The sequence below is a fragment of the Gopherus flavomarginatus genome, chromosome 5 (genome assembly GCF_025201925.1).
Source record: "Gopherus flavomarginatus isolate rGopFla2 chromosome 5, rGopFla2.mat.asm, whole genome shotgun sequence".
Taxonomy (NCBI): Eukaryota; Metazoa; Chordata; order Testudines; family Testudinidae; genus Gopherus; species Gopherus flavomarginatus.
In genome coordinates this window covers 126969628-126993706 of record NC_066621.1, presented here as the reverse complement: position 1 = coordinate 126993706, position 24079 = coordinate 126969628, and the positions used below count along the sequence as shown (strand labels likewise).

The following is a 24079-nucleotide window of genomic DNA, read 5'->3' as shown; positions in this document are numbered from 1 at the left end:
AATTTACAGAATAGATGTTGGTTAAGGCTTTCATTTCCATTCTCCAGGAGATTTATCTAGGGAGGGGAAGAAAGTCCAGTATAGAGAAGTGGTGTCCAATCTTTTTACACCCAAGATCATTTCTTGAATTTAATGGCAACCCAGGATCTACCCTTCCCCTTCCCCGAGGCCCTGCCCTGCTCATTCCATCCCCACCCCTCTCCGTTGCTTACTCTTTCCCACCCTCACTCACTTTCACCAGGCTAGGGTTAGGGGTTGGGGTTCAAGAAGGGATACGGGCTCTGGGCTGGGGCCAAAGGTGTTGCAGTGTAGGAGGGGGCTCTGGGATGAGTCTGGGGCAGGGGATTGGAGTGCAGGAGGGGGTGAGGGGTGCAAGCTCTGGGAGGGAGTTTGCATGCAGGAGGGGGCTCCTGGCTGGGGCAGAGGGTTGGGGTGCAGAAGGAGGTACAGGGTGCTGGCTCTGGGTGGAGGCTCAGGGCTGGGGCAGAGTGGGGTGCTGGAGGGAGTGTGAGGTGCTGGCTCTGAGAGGGAGGTCAGGGCTGGGGTATAGTAGGGGGCTCGGGGTACAGGAGTCGGTATGGGGTGCTGGCTCTAGGAGGGGGCTTAGAGCTGGGGTGCAGTAGGGGGCTCGAAGTGCAGGAGGAGCTATGGGGTGCTGGCTTTGGGAGGGGGTTGGGGTGCAGCCTCCCGCCATGCAGCACTTACCTTCAGTGGCTCCCGGTCATCAGCGCAGCAAGGCTAAGGCAGGCTCCCTGCCTGCCTGCCCCATGCACCTCCCAGAAGGGACCAACATGCCCCTTTGGCCTCTGGGGGGGCACGTGGCTCTGTGAGCTGCTTCTGCCTACAAGCACGGACCCCACAGCTCCCATTGGCCACATCTCCCCATTCCTGGCCAATGGGAGCTGTGAGGGCGGACCCCTGACCCCCACCCCCAGGGCCGCGCTAGCCGCTTTCGGGAGCAGCATGGGGCCAGGGAAGGCACCTGCCTTAGCGGCAGCCATGCTGCTCTCCTGGAGATCGCGATTGACTAGGAGATCCTCTAGGATTGACCAGTCGTCGCGATCAACCGGTTGGTGACCATTGGCATAGAGTCAACTTTCAAATGGTTACCTTCCTGGGTCAAGTAGAGCATTTCACAGATCCCTCTGTTTTGCTGTATCCAGTTTGTACAGAAAGATTGGATTTCTCTAGGTATACATCCCTCTTACCCATCTTCCTTTGATATGATATAAACTGGAAGATTTCAGGTCCTCTATTATACCTCATTTACATGTTCACCATGTCATGGGTTAAATTGCCATTTCTGGAGCCTAATCCTGGCAAGGAACACTAGATAAGTGCTTTGACATTCCAAGGATATGAGATTTTTTGGGATTCTTGCTGCTGTTTTTTTCCTGGCTATGTGTTCAGAAAAGTGTTAAAAGAAACACATTGTTTCGGTGAGGCTTTAGTGCACAAAAAAGTGTCCTGTGAGGGTCTGCATCTCAGGAAGTCTTTGATCAAACAAGCACAGATTTTCCCTGCATCTGTTACTCTTGGCCTTTCATGTGGCATACCAGTTTTCAAAGCAATTTGCCTAAGCATGTGGATTCTAGAACACTTTGAAAAATCAACTTGACATAAGCTCTGCTACAACCTTAACTATGGGCAAGCATTTATTTTATTATATTTTAAGTCAGCTGTCCTTAATTAAAAATTATGTTTTGTGTTAGTGTCCTTTTAAATAGGAGGAAATGGGAAATAACAATTAAGCAGAAGAATTTGGTAAAGCATGCATGTTGCAGAACAGAAGATTAGTGAATGTGATAGGTTATAAAATAAGTTTCACATTGAAAAAGGCCTCATGTAAGATGTAAGTTCGATTGTTAGAACTGTGTGAAAGAAAGTTGTATGGCTACCCTGAAAATTGTCTTACAGGATGATACTGTGATGTGTTGTTGTGTCAATGGGAAAACTTGTAATAAAAGTTGACTTTTGTTTAAGGAATTAAACTAACATTTGATTAACAAGCTAAATAATGTACAACCTAAAGCTAAATAATGTACAAGTTCCTTGAACAAATGTTCTAATGTTTGAAATTATTCTTCCTTTTTTTGGCAGCCTTGCTTTGCATCCTGAACAAGTGTTGGTGGCAACAGGTCAAGTTGGAAAAGAACCATATATCTGTGTTTGGGACTCATACACTGTGCAGACTATATCGATACTGAAAGATGTTCACACACATGGTATAGCTTGCTTGGCATTTGACTTAGATGGGCAGGTATGTAGTCAGTATTCTATTTTCAAAATCTGTTTTTAAAAGATAAACTGTCTGAATCTGTTTGAAAAAAGGTCCTCCGATACAACTTTCTTTCAGGAGATGAATTGAATCAAAGGTTTTATTTGTCCAATTCCAATTTCAGGAGAGCGATGTTAGTATTTACAGACGCTTTTCTTGCCAAACTTAAAAATTTGCAGCTTCAGAAGAGATGTGAATGAAGAGATGAGCGGAGCTTAGTGCACTGTAATAGGGAGATCATTCCAGGTATAGGAGAGAGCAAGAAAGAAGACACATATGATGGCAGGCTCGTCCCCAGCTAACAAAATGTTAACCATCTTGAAAAGAGGATTTTTAAAAAACCACAGCTGTAGGGCCAGATTATATGATTATGGAACTGGCCTTTATTGGAGTCAGTGTGGAGCCACTGCTATAGCGGGGCTTTAGGAGGCACTGTTCCCAGAGTAGCAAATTGCTTCCCTGAATGTCTCAGCACCCTGCAGACTTGCTCCTCTAAGCTAGATGGCTCTGCTGGTTGATTTGGGGCATATTTTAGTTTATTCTCTCTATTTTTGGGGTTTGCTAACACTTCAGTCTTCACTGAAATTGTGCCTGGCTTCTGCACAGAGTGGAGAGAAGGCTCCTTGTGCTACTCCACTTCCCCGTCCCATTCGCCCCTTCTTACAAACCAGTGCAGAGACCAGGCACAATAATATGTCCTTAGGCTGTGTTCTTCCCTAAGTGATTTTAGTTCCTACTGTTAGCCAGGGAAACTAATTTCTGTTACCTACTAGCTCTACTACTTTCTCAGTTAGAAATGTAGTGGTGTAGAGACCAATTGTTCTCATTATCTGAGCAAGAATTAGGGTAAGAATACTCCCAAGTGTGAATTTCATTTTAAAAAACCTGGAAACCTAAGAGGGAAGCCGTAGAGATCATCAGTGTGATAGAGAATCTTTGGGTTTTAGATTTCTCACTATGGCTAAACTTTCAGGATGCATTGCTTGGAAGAACAACATTCTTTCACCTACAGTGAGCAAAGAAAACTATGCCTCTACCCCTCAAATGCTGTTCTAGCATAAATCATTCTTGCCTTCATAACCTCTTAGCTCAACTATCCTAGTCTAGGACTAAAGTTTATCTAAGATTGTCTGTTAAAGTCCGCTGGAAACTCCCTCTAGTCCAGACTATGGCTGCCTGTCTGGACTTGTTGCCATTTGACTGGTGTGTGAAATTCAAGGTACTGATTGCCATATTTAAAGCCCTAAATGGGTCTAAGCCCAGGCTACCTTAACACTGTGTCATCATCTCCAAACTACCATACATCTATACTCATCAGGAACATAAATAACCTTTTTGTATTTTGGGGTGGGGCTAGAATTAAAATAATAGCGGTTGAATATAATTTCAATTAGTAATTTTGCATCATAATGAAATTTCTTCACTTTTATTAAAATGAGATAAATGAACTTCAATTCCCAACTCAGTGTTTCCTTATTAATGCAGTTTCTACATTTTGGGGGGAAAGGGGAGGGGGCTATAGCTCCCTCAGTCCCCAGTTGTCTATGCCCTTGCTCATCCAGTATGTTACAGCTTGCTGGCTCCAATGGTAAAGTTTATGGTAGAAGTTTCTTGATAGGAGAGCTGCACCTCTAAAATATGTTGTCTGTGGAAATACAGTTAAGCATGAACCTAGCCAGTTTTAGAAAGAACTTCAAGGCCTACCTCTTTATTCAGGTTTCCATACTAATTAAATCCTGCTTTCCTAGCTCTCTGGTAAATCTGCAGGCAGCCAGGGAGCATGAAATTTGGTCTCTTTTTGAGATTTGACTCTCTACTTAAGTTTTGTATAACACCCAGATCTCAGGATGATGGATGATTTAAAATTATTATAATATTAATAGATTCAAAATACCTTTACTCCACTCATTCCTGAGAGGGATTGTTAATGCTGGAGCTAGGTCAATTCCTGTTTGGAACATTTTCAGCAGGAGTAGATTTTGAAAGATCTGAAAACTGGGAATTTATGGAGTTTTTTCAAATAGAGACCAGAGAGATCACTTCCATGTAGTTTCTTTGCTGTGGGCTGTGCACCTTGCAGCCAGTTTGGTGTTGGTGGTATTGTAGATGGATTTCCCTGACAGGCAGACTTTTTAACTGACTATTATCATCTATGTGTGTCATAAAATGGAAACTAAATTTGCCTTAACTTGGTCCTATGAGTGTAAGCATTATCATTTAAAGAGAGGAAAAATCTTGGTCCATAAGGCTCACAGGTCCTTCCTCTGTCAAAATTAAGCCATCACCATCCAAATGTAAAAACAAACAAATTCAAAACCAAAACACCCTACTACCCACTTCGTATTTGTGTGATCTTAGTCTGTCTTTAAGATTGTGTAATATCATTGTGGTCAGATCCTACACAGTAACAATTATGCTCTCAATGTTTAAGAAATAATAAAGTTGAAATGCAAAGCTAAAATAAAGAGTGAGTTAAGCCCAGAAATATGCTTGTTTATTTCCACATATTAGGCTAAGAGAGGGCTGGAGAGCACAGAGAGATTTTTATTTTATTTTTTTCATCTCAGGAATAACTTTTTGGCATCTCCAGATTTGCAGTTCATCTTTTGTCTTGAGACTCCTTGGATATGCTTACTGAGTTCCTTCAGTGCTAGTTTTAGGCCCTCATGCTAAAGCAATCATGCAAGACAAAATCAGTTGCTGTTTTTGGAGGCAGCACAAATTATTTCATAACATAGTTTATGGGGAATGATATAGCTTAGTCTTCAAAATATAAATTAACCACCATTCTTGCACAGCTATGGATGCCTGTGAAGGTTTTTAGTGGTCAGCAGTGACTGAAAGTGCAGAACTGAATTGTGGCTCTTGTAAAGGACAATCTGGAAACTGAATGTGCACATACATACAGTCCACTTTTCTCTCTCTTCATTTCATGCAACCTCCTTATGTCTGAAACGTCTTCTCTCTGGATCTCTTAAGAATTTCAGAAAATAAAATAAAAAGTTTAATAGTGCACCGCTCTTTTTCCTGTGGAGACACCACTTTTAGTTGTGGCCCAGCCATGAGCCTCCTCTTATATCCAATGAAGGTTAGCCCTTAAGCGGCTGGCTGCTTCCACGCAAGTTTTTTCTTAGGATTGACACTTCGAGAGGCGTAATAATGATAAAACCAATTTTTTATTATTTATTCTTCCGATAATATTTAATTGATAACTAGTATTATAATACTTAACAATCTTCTAGCAGCATTAATTTAATTAATTGTATCTATCTTTAGAATATCTATTGCTACAACTGATCAGGTTGTGCGTTTTAATAATAACCGTACCTTTTTAAAATAAGCGCTTATATATGTCCCGTTATCGCAACAGGCTTTTGCTCTTTGAATTGCTTAAACACAGCAAAGCTGAGTCCACTGTTGCCCCTGTTTTGCCTGTATTCCCAATCGTCTGACGCCTCTGGTGGAACCGGATACTCTCTAGGGTGGTCCGGGATCAATACGAGATCTCCCTTGGTGGGGATGTGTCTCGAGACCCTTTCCAATCCCGCTCACTTGGGCTCTTGGCCGCCACTCAAGGCAGATCTGCCATGGTGGGGATGTGTCTGTCTGAGCTTAGGCCTCGTCTCCAAGGATTTCGAGATTCTCACGGCTACCAGTTGACTGCGATTTCCTTACGGTCCGTGGACCGGGCAGAGACCACGATTGGCACGTCCTTCACCGAGGATCAGGTACCCCAATGTGGCTCGCCCCGACTGTGTGTTCCCGAGCGTCTTTTATGCGATTTAGAAACACAGGCAAACACGTCAACAGCGCTTCTTATGCAAATTACATTTTGTTCTGCGGTTTGCGGTTAAGCGCATCCTGTTCAACCATAGCATATTTCATCTGCTGTTCTAAGAATCAGCGGAGGTCTCTTGCACAGCTGTTCTGCATAGCAACATATAAGTTCACAGGTCAGAGCAGGCCCAGCATTCACAAATAGGTATAGAATATTAAAAATATTTTGGGGTATTGGCTGAACTGAAATTTAAAAACACTCTCAGCTTTAACTTAATTTTTTTTAAAGAAATATTTTGTTTAACAGTTTTTGAAGATGTAAGAATAAAGTGATGTGTTTATTCTTTACACTTCCTTGAAATTTTAAGATTAATACTTACGTAACTGTTTACAGGATCAGAGGGTATGTACTTTAAATTTAAACTAACTTCAGTAGGATTGCTCGCATACTTAATATTTAGCACCTGCATTTTTACAGAATTGGGTCTTAGGTACAGAGTAATATTTTGTTTTATTCACATTTGTATATTGAGGACATTTCAAGAACAATATTCAAAGTATTAATTCAGAAATATCTGTTAATATCTATTAAGGTACTAGTTAATATCAGGTTTATAAAAGTGTATTGTTCTTCTACTGACACAACCTCCATGGAAGTTTTTTGCTTACATGAAGACTAACACTGGGCCCTGTTGCTCTATTTTCCCCCCTCTTAAATATATACCGTAACTCCTCGCTTAACGTTGTAGTTAGGTTCCTGAAAAATGTGACTTTAAGCGAAACAATGTTAAGTAAATCCAATTTCGCCATAAGAATTAATGTAAAGGGGGTAGGTGGGGGTGAAGGGGTTAGGTTCCAGGGAAATGTTTTTCAACAGACAAAAGACTATATTATACTGTGTATACAGTATATACTTATACACAGTATAAGTTTTAAACAAACAATTTAATACTGTACACAGCAATGATGATTGTGAAGCTTGGTTGCAGTGGTGAAGTCAGAGGATGGGATATTTCCCAGGGAATGCCTTACTGGTAAATGATGAACTAGTACTTGGCTGAGCCCTCAAAGGTTAACACACTGTTGTTAATGTAGCTTCACACTCTTCAAGGCAGCACAAACGGAGGGAGGGGAGACAGCATGGCAGATAGTGACAGAGAGACTGTGTGTGTGTGTGTGAGAGAGAGAGAGAGAGAGAGAGAGAGAGAGAGGCACATTGCCCCTTTAGGTACTCTGACCCCACTCTAAGTACATTGCCATAAGTAGATCAGCAAGTTGAGACAACAGCTGCTGCCAGCAAGCTCCCTCTGTCCTGAGCCCTGTTGTGTCCCCCCTGCTCTATGGAGATGGGGTAAGCAGGGGCCAGGAGCAGAGGGGAGGGGGATATGCTGACATTAGCCCTCATCCTTCCAACCCCTCTTAAACAGCAGGCAGGAGGCTCCTGGGAGCAGCCCCAAGGCAGAGGGCAGGAGCAGCACATGGCAGTGGGAGGAGGGACAGCTGAACTCCCGGCAATTGATAACCTGCTGGGTGGCTGCTGCACAGGGAACTTAAGGGAGCGGGGAGCTGATAAGGGGGTTGCCAGTCCACCCTGGTTCCAGGCCCCCCACCAACTAGCTCCAAGGGGCTGCTCTTTCTGCAAGCAGTGGACAAAGCAGGCAGCTGCCAAACAGTGTTATAAGGGACCATTGCACAACTTTAAATGAGCATGTTCTCTAACTGATAGGCAATGTAACAATAAAACAACATTAACGAGGACGACTTTAAGTGAGGAGTTACTGTATACAATTAGATTTCTTTAAAAAATCCAGGTATGGTAAGATGTCTCTCAAAATTAAATGGGAACTTGATCCAAATATTGATATTTTCCTTTTTTTTTTTTTTTTTTAAACTTCTTGGAAATTATCAGCGTTTGGTCTCAGTGGGTCTGGATTCAAAAAATACAATATGTGTGTGGGACTGGAGAAGAGGAAAAATGTTATCTATGGCTCCTGGTCATACAGACAGGGTAAGCATAACTACTTAATAGGAGTATTGGTGGGATTTTGGTATGTTGAAACCTCTGTGTGTACATATTGGGTTTGTTTTCTGAATATCAGCTGTTGTAGATTATAGAAGTTGATCATGTTAACTTTATTTGAGGAAAAATATATGCATTATAAATATCTATGCTTTAGGTGATATGTGGTTCACCACATATTATGCATACTCTGTGGAGACCTAGAAGCATATATTGAAGGTGTCATATTTGAGGCAACTCTAGACCCTACTCTGGTATAGGAGAACCAAAATGTGCCAAATCTTTTGAACTCTGTAATTCTTTAGGTGTATGTGGCTTAGGAGTTGGGGAATACACATGGTACTTTGGAGACCATTCTGAAGCAGGCTTATTCATAGCTTTTGCACAAATGAAAGAATACTCAAAAAGAACACTATTAAAACATGTTACAAGAACTTATACAGCTCCATTTAACAATAATATACATTTGGTGACTGTTTTCATTTTTTATAATCTCACTGGCATTAAAATTCTTCCAGGCTTTTGAGAATATCATTAACAACTCCTTCAGAGCATTCTGACAAATATTGAACTTTATCTCCTTATCAAGCTTCTAGTTTAGACATATAAATCTAAAGATAATACATAAAAATGAGAAAAGACATAAAAGAACATTAACTTGCACAACTTCACAGTCCTCAAACATCAGAAAAAAACAGCATTAGACCTCTGTGTGCCCCTTTTTATATAATCAAATATTATTTCTCAAACACAAGATAGGATTTTTTTTCTACAACTTTTAAATATACACACAACATCTTCTGTAACTGTATGTTACTTTGGGTATGCCAGACAAATACAGATAATGAAAGTTATTTATATAATGTACAATGCACTTTAGCTTTTGAGGGGAGGCATAAAAAAAGTCCCAGTAAACTTCTTTGAAAAGCTCTGAAATGGCTTTTTGCTGTCTGTAGGTCTGTAGATTTTGTGCTGCTTGTCATTTTGATGGGAATTTGTTCTATTTTCATTTATATATAAAATTATACATGTATTAAAAAGGCCATCTTTACTAGCATTCTGATTTATTTGCAGATATTTGATATTTCTTGGGATTTGTACCAACCAAACAAACTAGTCAGCTGTGGTGTAAAACATATTAAGGTACTGTACTAAATTTACGCTTTTGTTATACAAATATGTTGAGTTATATTTACTATCACTCTTTTTTTTTTTTTTTTGTAAAACAAGTAATTATGGAATCTAAAGGGAGTACTTTTATATTTAATTTAGATAAGAGGTTTGTATTCAGAATCTTACTAATAAATTACAAACAAAAATATTATTTCTCATGAGATATTCTGATAACTTTTCCATTAATAGACTATGTTAGATCCAGTTGCTGCTTAATATAACTTGAACATGTCAATTGGAAAAAGAACATTATTTGTAATTAGACAACTGCTAGTGCAGTTTTTTTTTAAAAGAACATGAGAGTTCTTCCACAAGATACACTGAAGTTATTTAAAAATAAAGTATTATAAAATATACTGTTTGAGATCCTAAGTAAATGGTGGTGATGATGATGATGATTTTTACTACATCCTACTTTTGCTGATGTTGGCACACAGGGCAGAAACTAGTCTCTTCCATCCATCTCTGTCATTATCTGCTGCTTCCACCTGCTCTATGGTGTTGAGATTGACTGACTGTTCTGTCCTCCCTGCTAGAGGTAGTGGTTCTTCTCTGGAGTGCTCTTGTTTCCTCACACCATTTGAGTTCAGTGTGAGAGCTTTACGTGGGAGTCTATCTTTTGGCATGTCCCAAATATGTCCAACATTTCCTTCTAATTCTAGTGGAGATAAGATGCTGATTGATAATTTCTCAGATCTCCTCATCATTGAGGAAGTCTCGCTGTCCAATGCCCAGAATCTTTCATAGGCATTTATTTTCAAAGGCATCTAATTTTCTGCCTGACGTTTTAAGATCTTCAGCTCTTTCAGCAGTATGTTAGCACTGAGATTACATTTGAGTTGAAAGTTTAATTTTGTTTTGGTACTGTATATCTTTGATTTCCATAGGTTGTTGAGTTTTTGGTGAATGCTGTGGGTGCCTTTCCTATCCTTGATATCACTTATTTCACAAAAACTCTGTTAGCAAATATGGTGTTGCTCAGGTAAATGAACTATTCAACTTTTTTTGTTTTTGCCTTCTGATATGTTGTTATTGCTTGACACTAGGGTTTCAAGGACATTTGTTTGTGGGTCCTGGTAGGCCTGATATTTTTGCCAACATGTCTGTCTTCCTTTTTAGCTTTTTGGAGGTGTCACTCTAGTGTGATATCATCAGCAACATCTAGGCCCTGTAGGCATTTGCCATCTACCCATACTATGCCAGTGTTTGTGGTGTTAATGTACTTCTTAATTATCCAATCTATGGCAATCCCAAACAATAATGCTTGTGTCCATGTTGAACCATTGGGTCTGGTTGTTTACCCTTACAGCATTGTTTGCGTCAATGTATTTAGTCTTGATGATGACAACTTTAGCTGGAGTTTCATAAGACTGAAGAATATTTCACAATCTATGCCTATGCAGTCTGTTAAATGCCTTTTGGAATTAGACTAAATTGATGATAAGGGGAGCCTGCCATTGTATGCATTTTTGTGATAGTCCTTAGTGTGAATATCTGATCTACACAAGATCTCTTCAGCTTGAATCCAGATACTTCTTCCCTAAGCTTTGTATCCAATGCCTCTTTCATTCTGTTTAGTATCACACTATAGAAGACTTCTCCTGCTACAGAGAGTAGTGACTCCTCTCCAGTCGTTGGTCAGTAAAATCACCATGTGACGGGTTGGATCACAGAAACCCTCCTGGGAGCTGCCAACTGATGTGGCAAGACTACCTCTGCTCCTGTTTTCCCTGCCAGCTCAGGACCTCCAGCACCCTGTCTTGCTGAGCCAGACATTCCCGTCTGCTCCAACAAAGACCCAGGGTCTGAATTACTTGCTGAAAAAGCTGCAGGTTTACCTGAAAGCAGCTCACAGAAGTGTGCTTGTCTTTAACACTCAGATGCCCAACTCCTAATGGGATCTGAACCCAAATAAATCCATTTTACCCTGTATAAAGCTTATGCAGGGTAAACTCATAAATTGTTCATCCTCTATAACACTGATAGAGAGAGATTCATGGCTGTTTGCTTAATACATACTCTGGGTCAATTCATAAGTAAAAAGTGATTTTATTAAATACAGAAAGTAGGATTTAAGTGGTTCCAAGTAGTAACAGACAGAACAAAGTAAATCACCAAGCAAAATAAAATAAAATGCGCAAATCTGTGTCTAATCAAACTGAATACAGATATTCTCACCCTCAGAGATGCTTCAGTAAGTTTTTTCCTCAGATTGGACACCTTTCAGGTGTGGGCACAATTCTTTCCCCTGGTACAGCTCTTGTTCCAGCTCAGATGGTGGCTGGGGGATTCTTCATGATGGCTCCTCTCCTCCCTTTGTTCTGTTCCACCCATTTATATATCTTTTGCATAAGGCAGGAATCCTTTTGTCCCTCTCTAGGTTCCCACGCCCTCCTTCTCAATGGAAAGACACCAGGTTAAAGATGGATTCCAGTTCAGGTGGCATGATCACATGTCACTGCAAGATTTCAAGCCTTCATTCCTTCCAGCCTGACTCACAGGAAGGCCTGCCTGCAAACAGAGCCATCCAGTCAATTGCCCTGGTTAATGGGAGTCATCAAGATTCCAAACCACCATTAATGCATAATTACAATAGGCCCTCCGAGTTATATTTCATATTTCTCGTTTCAGATACAAGAGTATTACATTTATACAAATAGGATGATCATACTCAGTAGATTATAAGCTTTGTAATGATACCTTACAAGAGACCTTTTGCATGAAGCATATTCCAGTTACATTATATTCACTCTTTAACATATTTTTATAAAATCATATAGGCTGTAACATCGCTCACCATTTTTGAGTATTCTGAGAATTATTCTATATATCCGCTGGTTAGAAATGGTCTCTTTCCCCAGGCCTCATTAAACAACTCTGCCAGTTTGGTTAGGGTTGTAGTGTCAAGTGCATTTCTGCTGTGATTTGATCATCTCCCACTGCTCTGTTGTTTTTGAGCTTCTTGATTGTTGCCTGTATTTCTAACATCTCTATGGGATTGATGTTGATATCAAATTGGTCATGTTTGCATGTTTCATTGAATTTTGGTGCTGAGGTATGGCTTGGTCTGTTGAGGATTTATTTAAAATGCCCTGCCCATCTGTTGTTCTGTTCTACCCCAGTTGTAAGCATTTTCCATCTGTATTTTTTATTGTTCCATTTCCTGTTTTCAAGTTTCCACACGGGGTTTGAGCTCTGGCCTGCTAAACCTAGGGTTGCAAGTTCAATCCTTGAGGGGGCCATTTAGGAAACTGGGGCAAAAATCTGTCTGGGGATTGGTCCTGCTTTGAGCAGGAGGTTGGACTAGATACCTCCTGAGGTCCCTTCCAGCCCTGATATTCTATGATTGTGTGTGTCAATACTGGAGCTGGAAGGTATTAATTTGGGGGGAGGGATAGCTCAGTGGTTTGAGCATTGGCCTGCTAAACCTAGGGTTGTGAGTTCAATCCTTGAGGGGGCCATTTAGGGATCTGGGGCAAAAATCTGTTTGGGGATTGGCCCTGCTTTTTGAGCAGGGGGTTGGACTAGATGACCTCCTGAGGTCCCTTCCAGTGCTGATATTCTATGATTCTATGACTCTGAGGTTTTGTATCGTAGTAGTAGTGTCAGCTGCTAAGTCTTAAACATAAAACTGTTTCTTTTTCCTTGCATTGCTTTTCACTGCTTTGTCTGTTTTCTTGTACTCCTTTTGCTTTTTTCCAATATTTCATTGATCTTAGCATTCAGGAGCTTTCCTTTCAGTGCTTTACTTTCATCAATAAGATGGTGTATCTGTTGGCTTATCTAATTCTTGCTTTATTTATGTTGATATCCAACTACAACTGCTGCTGGTTGAATCACATTGTCACTGAGTGCTGCCCACTTTCTTTAGGCCTAGTTGTTACCTTGTCTTCCTCTGCCTCTGGCAATGCCTCAAATCTGTTCCTTAGTTGAAACTGGAGTTTCTCTCAGTACTTTTTTTGTTTGTTTGTTTTCAGTTCTGTGGTGCGGATTTTCTTTGCTCCTTTCTGTTTAAAGTTGAACTTTCTCAGTTCTAAATTCAGTTTGGCAAAGCTGTTGGCATCTGCTGCTCGCTGTGTATTTGCATGTTGGATAGATGACCTGTATCTTGAGCTAATGCAGATGTGATTGAGCTTGGTTTTTTGGTTGTTTTGCCACCTGGTGAATTCTGTGTTTGTCTGCATATGTCGTTATGAGGGAACAGGGTGCTTGCAAGAACTGGTTTGGAAACCATGCAAAATTAAATGAATCTCTCACCATTTGAGTTTAATGATTCCCAACCCACACTTCCCCACTGATCTTTCCATTCCTTGGTTATCACATCACACTTTAGCCATCAAAATGAATAAATCATGTTTTGGTATTCTGTCAATCACATTTGGAGTCAATTATAGTACTTGTCTTTATCCTCATCACTATGTTCCTGTGTCAGAGCATAGCACTGTATTATTGACATGTTTAGGAATCTGATTTGGAGCCTTGCACATATGATATGTTGGTTTCCAGTTGAAAAGCGATTTTTTCCATAGAATCTGTTGTATTGAGTGCTATTCCTGCAAAGCACATTGTCACTAAGATCTGCATAAATGAGATTTTTTTCTCTTGCTTGGAATTCTCCTTATCCACACCTGTCAGTCTGCTCTGACTGGTGCTCAGGATTTCAAGCTCATAGTTGTTTATCTCCCTCATGATCTGTGAGAGCTTTGAAGGGTCCTGTCTTCTAGAGACCGGCTTTTACCAGGAATCTTCTGAGGGGTTGGCAGTATTCTCTATTGAGCAACCATTTTTACCAGAATGGTAGCTTGGCTCCATTTTCTATAACCAATTAGCTGATATTTTTTAACAAGGTTCGATAGTTAGACTTGATTTCAAACCTCACTTTGTCCAGGCTTGGGATAGGCAGCTACATCAAAGGGCAGCAGGCAGAGTTATACAAAAAATAATTTTGAGGTGAATCCAGATGCTCAAGGGTCTATTGTTTTCCTGGAGCAATCAATGACTTCTAACAGCCAACAGTCAAGAAATGCAGGGAGAAGCATTTCTTACGTCATAGAGAAACACAGGGAACTCAAATAAATAAAAGAAAACTCTTGCATTTTTTTCATTCAGATCTTTTCCCACTACCCACATTTTTGTCACTGTTGAACACTGCACCATCCTTCCTGTCACTGAGGCATGTAATCTGACTGACTCCCCATACTCCTCAAAGATTTTATACTCTGCTCTTTAGGGTCTACATAACAGCTAACAAGAGGAAACCCTTCCACTTCAAGGGTCAGTACTGCCAGAGTATCTCACAGCAGGCTTACCAAAGCTTCATTGTGCTGCCAAAGAAAAAGCCACACCCCTTCGTGTAGTGTCTCTATGGGGGCTCCTCTGTAGATGTATCTGTGTCACTGCGCCTCCCAGACTAGAGATTTTAGATAGCAATGCCTGTTCGGTGTGCACATGTGCTCTCCCTCTCTGGTGTCTTGCCTCAGTGCTATCTAGTGCTGCGCAGGCAAACCACACTCAGTTCTTTCTCAACTTCTCTTGGCCTGAGATGGAGCATTAGAGTCTGAGTGATGATTCATTTCTAAACTTTATTTCTAGTTAGTAGTATAGAAAACAGAGTTTGTTACGTAGATTAATATTACTCTTTTTTTTTTCTAAAAAAAAAAAAATAAAATAGAGGGTGGGGGGCTTTCAAAAACAGTGATCTCTTCCTCTTTGGGGAAACAAAACCCAAAAAGGGGCATGCCTGGCTTCCCTGGGTTTAAATGCTATCTCTCCTGCAGAAAAGTTATTCTGGTCAGGACCGGCCATTCATGCTGCATTCACTGCCTAGGAGAATTTCACTTACCACAAAAGTGTACTTTCTGTCTGAAATTAAAATCAGGAATAGGAAAAAGCCATGAACTGAAGCTCAGACTTCTCTGATCTAAGGTCAGTTAGATCACCCCAGAACAACAGTCCCCAACATGACTGTTTGTGTCCTTGGGACATCACTCCCAGGTGGATTCAATGAGGATATCTGCTGATTCCTCTCACAAAACCACCAAAAAAGAGGGCTACTAGTCCCCAAACTGAAGAATTGACTGGGAAAAAAGAGATCCCCTGCAAAATCATCCACCTTGGCACTGATCAAATTGCAACAGAGTACCCATGAGTCATTAGGCTCCTCAAGTATTGGTACTGTCAGTAAGCCTAAAGACCTGAAGGGCACAGGCTCAGAGGCATTGGTTCTGTCAGAGAAAAGAAGCAGTAGAGAGTGTGCTAGCTCTTCTAAAATGGCACCACCAGAGACAAGGAGAGCCTCAGTACCGAGCACTTCCACACAAAAGACCAGAGCACCATCTTCTGGCTGATCATTGGACCACAGAAGACTACAAGTACCATTGAATCCTTTGACACCAGGCCCCTCTAGGCAGACTCTGTTGGTACTGATTACTACCATAGTATTACAGGAATTCTGTTTCTTCAAAGACCTCTTGGTCTCAGAAATGCTAGAATCCCCATTACTCAGTACTGGCACCGACCACATCTCAGTCTCCTGAATTTCCCACGTTACCAAGACACTCCTCATCAGTCTCCTTTTCTGCTCCACCTCTATCAAGTGAAGAAGAGGATGATGATAACATAGCTTCAGTCTCAGTACAAAGTTCCCCAGGACAACATCAAGAGACCAATCACCTAGAAACAGTTACAGAGCCACAAAACTGATAACAGGCAAGGCCCACCAACTTGCACCACTCCAGTTGGACATATTGGGACCCATGGGAAGCCTCTAGACACACCAGTTCTCTGGGATCTCAAATGTCTCACATAGGGATAGAGGAAAACAATCTCCCTCAACTTCCCTTTCTAGACCTCCTGATCCTCAAGAGGAGATTTTTGAGGAACAGGAAGCAAGACTGGATAAAGAAATTACTCCATTAACAAACATCTAATCATCCATTCCATTTGAAGCCATTATGCCTCCTCCATAAACTATGCCAGAAGACTTTAAACAATTTCAAGACCTCACCAAGACAGTGGTGGACTCACTTCAGATCCCTTTGAAGAAATAAAGGAGACACAATACAAGCTGCTGGACATCTTCCATATGTCCTTATCAGGTCGCATTGCATTTTCTATAAGTTGCCTCATTGATAGAGAATGCAGTGCAACCTGATAAGGACATATGGAAGATACTAGACCCAGCCAAACCCATCAGGCAAACACCAGCCATGATACTGCCCACGTGCAAAAATCCAGATAAAAAATATTATATCCCCTCTTAAGACGTGGACTTTCTCTTCTCCCATTCATCACTAAATTCCTTTGTGATAGATGCTGTAAATAAACGTGGCAGACAGCAACATGCTAAATCAACACCCTATCACAAGGACTGGGAAAAAATTTGGCAGGAAATCGTACACATCAGCAACCCTACAGTTTAGGATTGCTAATTATCAGGCTTTAATGGTGAAATATAACTACATCAATTATCGAAATTCAGCACCTTTATTGAACATCTCCCAAATGATCAAAGAGTGCAGTTCCAACTCATCATTGCTGAGGGCCAGCTTCTGGCAAGTACATCATTACAGACTTAACTAGACACTGCTGATACAGCTTCTTAGGAGAGCTATGTGACTTCACCTTTCTGGCCTCCCAAGAGAAGTCCACATGACTGAGGAAGACCTTCCAGTCAAAAGATCCAAACTCTTAATGGAAAAAAACAGATGATTCCCTCCACGCACTAAACTACTCGTGCATTTTGCATTCCCTGGGGATCTACATACCTGCACAGAAAAGGAGGTACAGCAAAACTCAGACATCACAAAGATCCTGACCTGCCCAGTTCCGTCCACCCCAGAAAAAGTATGAACCTCAGTGGAAGAGACAACAGATACAAAAACAAAGGGTGGCAGCACCCCAAACCTCAACTGCACAGCCTTCAACATTGAAATATCAGTTTGATACATAGCCTGAGGCCCCTAGCCACCATCAGTTGCTGCAAAATTCATGTTATCTCTATCTTTTTAGACACTGCATTGTTCTTTTGACAAAATGGGGAAAAGATAATGTCAGATAAGTGGGTACTGGAAATAATCTCCAATGGTTATTTAGTCCACTTTCCCTCCCTCCTAACCATCCTCTCTCTCTCTCCCCAAGGACCCCTCTCACGAGTGTCTGTTACATCAGGAAATATACCATGTCAAACCTCAGTGTAATAGAACAAGTTCCCAATCAGCACAGAGGGAAAATATACTCCAAATACTTCCTGATACTGAAAAAGAATACAGGATGGAGACTCATTGTGGATCTGGGATTGCCCAACAAATCTGTAAAGGCACAAAGATTCAAGATGGTTAAATTAGCATCAGTAATTTTATATCTGGACTAGGGAGACTGGTTCTCGGCCCTTGCCCTACAAGATGCTTATTTTCATATCAAGATCCAACTATTCCACAGAAAGTTCCTGAGATTCAGCCTAGGTCAAGACCATTTTCAATGCAGGTACTTCCATTAAGCCTATCGTCTGCATTCAGAGTATTCTTGAAGGTCCTATCTGTGATAGCAGCATGTCTTTGCAAATTAGGAATCATGATATATCCATATCTAGATGACTGCCTACTCAGGGTGCAACTGTTTGATGCCCTATCAGCCATGCAGAAGACTATATATCAGTGCTTCTCAACTTATTTACCATTGTGGGGCGCATATGCAATTCTCTATATACCTCTACCTTGATATAACGCTATCCTCCAGAGCCAAAAAATCTTACTGCGTTATAGGTGAAACTGTGTTATATCAAACTTGCTTTGATCTGCTGGAGTGCCCAGCCCCGCCCCCTGGAGTACTGCTTTACCGTGTTGTATCTGAATTCGTGTTATATCGGGTTGTGTTATATCAGGGTAGAGGTGTATATTGTGACTCACATAACACACACTACCTGTATGACCCTGAAGATGTCACATGGGGCCACAGCTGTGTGCTGATTGGGCCGCAGGTTGAGAACCACTGCTATAGATTATTTATAGAGTTGGAACTACATCTGAACACTCAAAAATTGACTCTGACTCCAGTGCAACATCTCGAATTCATAGGAGCCTATCTAGATGCAAGTATCAGAGGGGTAGCCGTGTTTGTCTGGATCTGTAAAAGCAGCAAAGAGTCCTATGGCACCTTATAGACTAAAAGACGTGATGTTAGTCTGTTTAGTCTATAAGTTGCCACAGGACTCTTTGCTGCTTATCTAGATGCAGTAAAGGTCAAAGCCTTCCTCTCAGTACACAGGTTCAATACGCTAACAGTTTTAATCGACACCATCATATCAGCCCCCAGACCTTGGCCAGGAATTGCCTTTTAACTACTAGGGTACATGGCAGCAGGCACCTTGTAATAACTCGTGCAAGGCTCCACCTGCATTGCCTTCAGGCATGGCTCAAAATGGAATATGCACCAAACAGACAGATTGACCAAACCACTGTTAATGTCCTTGATAATCAAAGACTCTCTAAAATGGTGGGAAGATCCACAGCATGTCTGTGTGGGGTCCCCTTCACTCAGCTACCTCCAACACTGATATTGACAACAGACACATCTTTACTGGGCTGGGGACCTAATCTAGACAACCACAAGGTTCAAGCAAATGGTATCCTGTGGAATCAACTCTGCATGTCCATCTGTTGGAGTTCAGAGTGATCAGGATCACCTGTTCACATTTCCTATCATTGATCAAAGGCAAACATAAAGGTTATGATGACAACATAGCATGTATGTTCTACATAAATTGCCAGAGTGAGATCACCGTCTCTTTGTGCAAAGGCAGTGAAACAGTGGAATTGTTGATGCTGTGCTGGCTGCACCATATCATCTGCCTAACCTCTGGGTATGAAGAATACCACAGCGGACACCCTCAGCATGACATTTTTGCAGGAATATGTATGGGAAAAGTACTCCATTGTTCACCAAAACATATTTCTGCATGAGGGAGTCCCAAAAATAGACTTATTTGCGACAGCCAAAAACAAGAAATGTTTCCAGTACTGCTCCAGGGCTGGACTGTGACATCATTTGCTCGGAGACACCTTCCTCTTTCTCTGGAATATGGGTCTCCTTTACACCTTTACTCCAATTCCTCTCATATTGGAAATTCTGCCCAAGATAAGAAAAGAAAGAGCAAAGGTTATTCTTATAGTCCGCACATGGCCAAGACAGGCAGGGCTGGCTCTACTGTTTTCGCTGCCCCAAGCAGCGCGCCGAATTGCTGCCACAGACGGCGGGGGCAGTCTGTGTGCCATTAGGGCGGCACACGTGTTTCTGCGGCGGCAATTTGGCAGCAGCTTCTGTGTTCAGCCAGAAGCTGTGCCGCCATGGACAGCTGAACATAGAAGCTGCCGCCGAATTGCTGCTGCAGCGGAAACACGCATGCCACCCTAATGGCACACGGACAGCCTTCGCTGTCCGTGGCGGCAATTCGGCATGCTGCTTGCGGGCAAAACCACACAGACTGCCGCTGCTTGCAGATTGCTGCCCCAAGCACCTGCTTGGAATGCTGGTGCCTGGAGCTGGCCCTGAAGACAGGCATGGTCCCTCAATTAACAATACGCCTTCCAGTCAAACTCCAGCCCCTTCCCCACCTCCTCTTTCAGAATGCCAGACAGATCCACCACCCCAGCTTGCAAGTTTTCTGACTCAAGGCATGGCTTCTCGATGGTTCGAAAGCGTAGAGCTGTCTTGTTCATAGGATGTTAAAGAGGTGCTATTACATGGCAGAAAAACATCAACTTGGTACATGTATATCCAGAAGTGGAAAAGATTCCAAATCTGGTGTGATTCAAAACATTTTATGCCAACATCCTTTCCCTCCCACTGGTACTAGACTGCATCCTAGATCAGGATTATCTCAAAACTCAGTAAAGGTATGTCTCGTGGCCTTTCATCATAAGATAGACAGCTACTCTGTAATCATTCATCCTACAACAAAAGATTCCTTAAGGGTCTGAGTAACCTCTTGCCACAAGTCGGATGCCTGACACCAACATGAAATCTTTAACCTGGACCTTAACTGTCTTACAAAGTCTCCTTTTGAACCCTTGGCCATACTCTCGCTTACACAGCTATCTGTGAAAACAGCATTCCTAGTAGCCATTGCCTCGGCTTGGAGAATGGGGGAAATCAGGACTCTAATTGCACAACCAGTGGTGGTGGTGGTGTTTTAAGAGTTCAGGCTGTACTGAGACCACACTCTAAGTTCCTCCCGAAAATATCCTCTGCCTTCTATATAAACCAACTTACTCACTTCCCAAGCTTCTTCCCAAAGCCACACCATGACAAAAGAGAAGCAATATTGCATATACTTGACATCAGGAGAACGTGGCATTCTGTTTAGATAGAACAATTTTGAGAAAATCTCCTAAATGATTCCTTTCCATTGCAGAGAGGTATAAAGGATCCTCGATTTTTTGAAACAAAGACTTTCTAGAGGGATATCAAACTTCATTACTATTGCTATCGTACTCGCAATCTTCAACCTCCATCTGGAGTTCATATTCATTCTGCGAGATCTGTATCCACTTGTGTCAAAAATGTTTCTATCACAAAAATATGCAGAGCAGCAACTTTTGCAGAACATTGTGCAGCATGACTCAGCATCAGAAGCCATGTTTGGCTCCACAGTTTTGGCATCAATTTTAGACTTGGCTCCAAAGCTCCATCCCTCCATCGGGATACTGCTGTACAGTCACCTACAGTGGAGGACCCGTAGGGACATTACTCAAAGAAGACGGGGTTACTCATCTTATACAGTTGCTGTGGTTCTTCGAGATCTGTGCCCCTATGGGTGCTCCACAGCCTTCCCTTCTATTTGTGAGCTCTTAATAAGAGGTTCTGCAATAGAGAAGGAACTGAGGGTGGTTAACTTGTGCAGCACTGGATAGCCTTGAGGCAAGGCATGAGACAGGGAGAGCACATTTGCAGGCCGAATGGACACTGCTACCTGAAATCTCCAATCTGAGGCGCAAGGATGCAGATACATCTACGGTGGAGCACCCATAGGGGGGCACATCTCAAAGAACCACAGTTACTGCACAAGGTGAATAACCCCTTCTCACACAATGGAACTCATCTTTCTCCCATTCAAATACTTTCTGTGTCCACTGTGTCCAATAAGTAGCAAGTCATCTTAAAAGCCCATACTGATCTTGATCCTAGGTCCCTATCCTTCTCACCCATGTTTAGCAACTGTCTGTCTATCCATCCTCCTTCCAAGCATTCACTGGAATTGTTTTGAACTAGTGGGTTTTATAGTCAGCAGAGATTATTGCATTCAATTATGGTCGGTGCCCAAGCTTCTATTCTGCCTCCTCTTCAGGGAGCCTCCTCTCTTAACATTTATTGAGAGAGCAACTTTAAACAGCAAAGCTAAGATTCTGGAGCACAAATATATGCCCCAATTTGATCCCTAATTTACACTAAAAAATGAGGAATGGCAACTGAAATTCCCTGTAGCTATTTGGTTACACAGATCTCTGGGAGTACTTTTTAAAAAAAGGATATTTTTTTATCATTGACAGGTGGGAAATTTATGTTGCTTGTAAAGAGTGAATGTGGGGTTTACACTATTATTGCTTTGTTGGCAAAAATGTTCAGTGTGTCAGCTAGATTGCATACAACTTTAATTTAACATACTGCTTATCATGTAGTTTAAAGACTTCCATTAACTTGATTACTACTTAACTTTCTGCTACTTCAAGACATAGCGCAACACTGGCAAATTAGTCCTCCTATCTTTTGCCAAAAACAATTGTATGTTAAGAATGGCTCAGGTTGCTGAAGTAACCTATTTATTTTTAAAAAATTAATTTACTTTAACAACTTATAGTTAACAAAATCCATTTTAATTACATCATATTCTGAGCATCTTTAACAACTAGGCTGCAGCTATTTGGTCATGCGTTATTTAAATAAAAAATCCTAACCCAAGATCTTGAATAGCATCCTGATTAGGCAAGAGGTCCGACTTTTTAAAAATATGTATAATCCATCATGATATTCCTTTTTAACATCAACAATTATTTCTCATGCTAGGAATCATATAATCATTATATAACCTCTGGATAGACTTCATGTTGACTAGGTATTTGACTGGAGTATGCAAATTGTTATATCATTAAATGAAATTGCCTAAATCGATTGAAATGACAATTTGTACAATGATCGTACTGTTATTTCTCAGGTAATACAGTATGTAAATCTTTGTACTGGTATAATTAACCAATCAGAGTTCAAGTGAAGGGATTTGCATAATCAGTGTATGGTTATTTCTCAATAACTACTGGAAGTATGAAAATCTTTTTTTAGGTAACTGCTGCAATCCTTCTACTAATGTCCTTTATTCAGAATTTTTAACAGGTTGTGAGCAACAAAAATGCTGATTAAGAGTCTAAATTTAGTACAAAGGGGTATAGGGAAAATGATGGTGCATCTCTTGAGACAGTTTGTGTTACTTGTTTGTGGTGAATGAAGTAAATGTTACATGACATTCAGCACAGGGTTACAAAATTGGCTCAGCAGTTCCTGTGCACTCTACTGCATATTTATGTGCATAGAAAAGGTGAGCAGGATTTTTCAGTAAAGTACAAGGTGTGGCAGCCTGTATGGCCATAGCTCTGCATTGCATACCAGGTAAAAGAAGGATACAGCAAGAGAATGGGACAATAGTTAGCCTGTAACTCCAGCTCTGAGGATACAGTATTTGCAGACCTAGCACTGCCAAGACCTTTGGTTAGGGAATGGTCAATTAGGACTAGAGCTGGGTGAATAATTTATTTTTCAGTTTGCTAGTAATTTAAAAAAAAAGTGAGAGTGGGTAGGTGGGCTTGGTTTGGGTCAAATTCAAAAACCTGAACTGTTCAGGTTTGTCCTTTCTGCCCCTTCATAAACAGATAGAGGGATGGCCAGGCCAAAACAGAGGGGCGATGCAACTCCATATGCCAGATCACAGTGCCACTCAGTTTGACTGCCCTCTCAAACGGGGGACCCATGGCAATCTAAATATTGGAAATGTTCTGCTTCAAATGGGATAAGGGAGTTTGAGGGGCAAAGCGGGATGGTTCTGTGAAACTCAGGACTGAGAGATTTGCATGCAAATCACTTTCATGAAAATGTGTGCACTCCAGTTTCCTTGTTTTTTCCCTAAAGACAGAAAAAAACAAAGCATAGGGCAACTAACTGCTACTGATAGTTCTCCAGGTGTCCTTTTAAAATTTATTTCAGTTTATCTAAATGCTCCTTTCCAGAGCTCTGTCTGCATATACAAAATATTAAAAACCAAAACAAAACTGTAGCATAGACCAGTTGGCCCAATGGCTGAATTTAAAAATCCTCACGTATCTAACTCAAAATTTAAACTCTCCCGCACTTGTCCCTATTCACGTAAACACCTTTCACTCCGCCTCCCAAACAAATCCAAAAATATGAAGTTGTGGTAATGCACAGAAACTGGAAATTTCTTTCTGTAATCTCTTAACTGACAGATAGTGTGTGCTTTCTCTTTCATTCATGCTTTTCAGTAAAAGAAATCTTCATTATTTATTGGCTTACTACTTGAATTGAGATCTCTTTTGATGTTAACTAACATAGCCAAAGAAACATCCTCCTAGAAAAGGGTAGTTTGGAATTCAGAGGGCTTCAGATGTTCAAGTAATGACTGTGCTTCCTATTGTCCATGTTGAATAACATGAATCTTGCATGCACCTGCTTGTGCTGAAACATGCAAATCATAGCTCTAGCTCCTGAACATCACACTTCTACTGTTGCTCTGAAAATCTATCACTAAAGCACAAAGGATATTTTATGTA

The 24079-nt window shown here is 41.2% G+C and overlaps 1 protein-coding gene across 4 annotated transcripts in view; it reads left to right on the top strand.

Annotated features, from left to right (window-relative positions):
* Nucleotides 1-24079, top strand: part of EML5 (EMAP like 5) — a 301390-nt gene that overhangs the window by 58409 nt on the left and 218902 nt on the right. For all 4 annotated transcript variants that reach the window (XR_007774428.1, XM_050953201.1, XM_050953200.1 and 1 more), the window contains exons 2-4: nucleotides 2101-2260; nucleotides 7965-8063; nucleotides 9150-9218. Coding sequence is in view for 3 of the 4 variants with exons in the window: in XM_050953201.1 (XP_050809158.1) it covers nucleotides 2101-2260; nucleotides 7965-8063; nucleotides 9150-9218 (328 nt within the window). In the remaining variant the exon portion in view is untranslated. The remainder of the gene's footprint in view (nucleotides 1-2100; nucleotides 2261-7964; nucleotides 8064-9149; nucleotides 9219-24079) is intronic.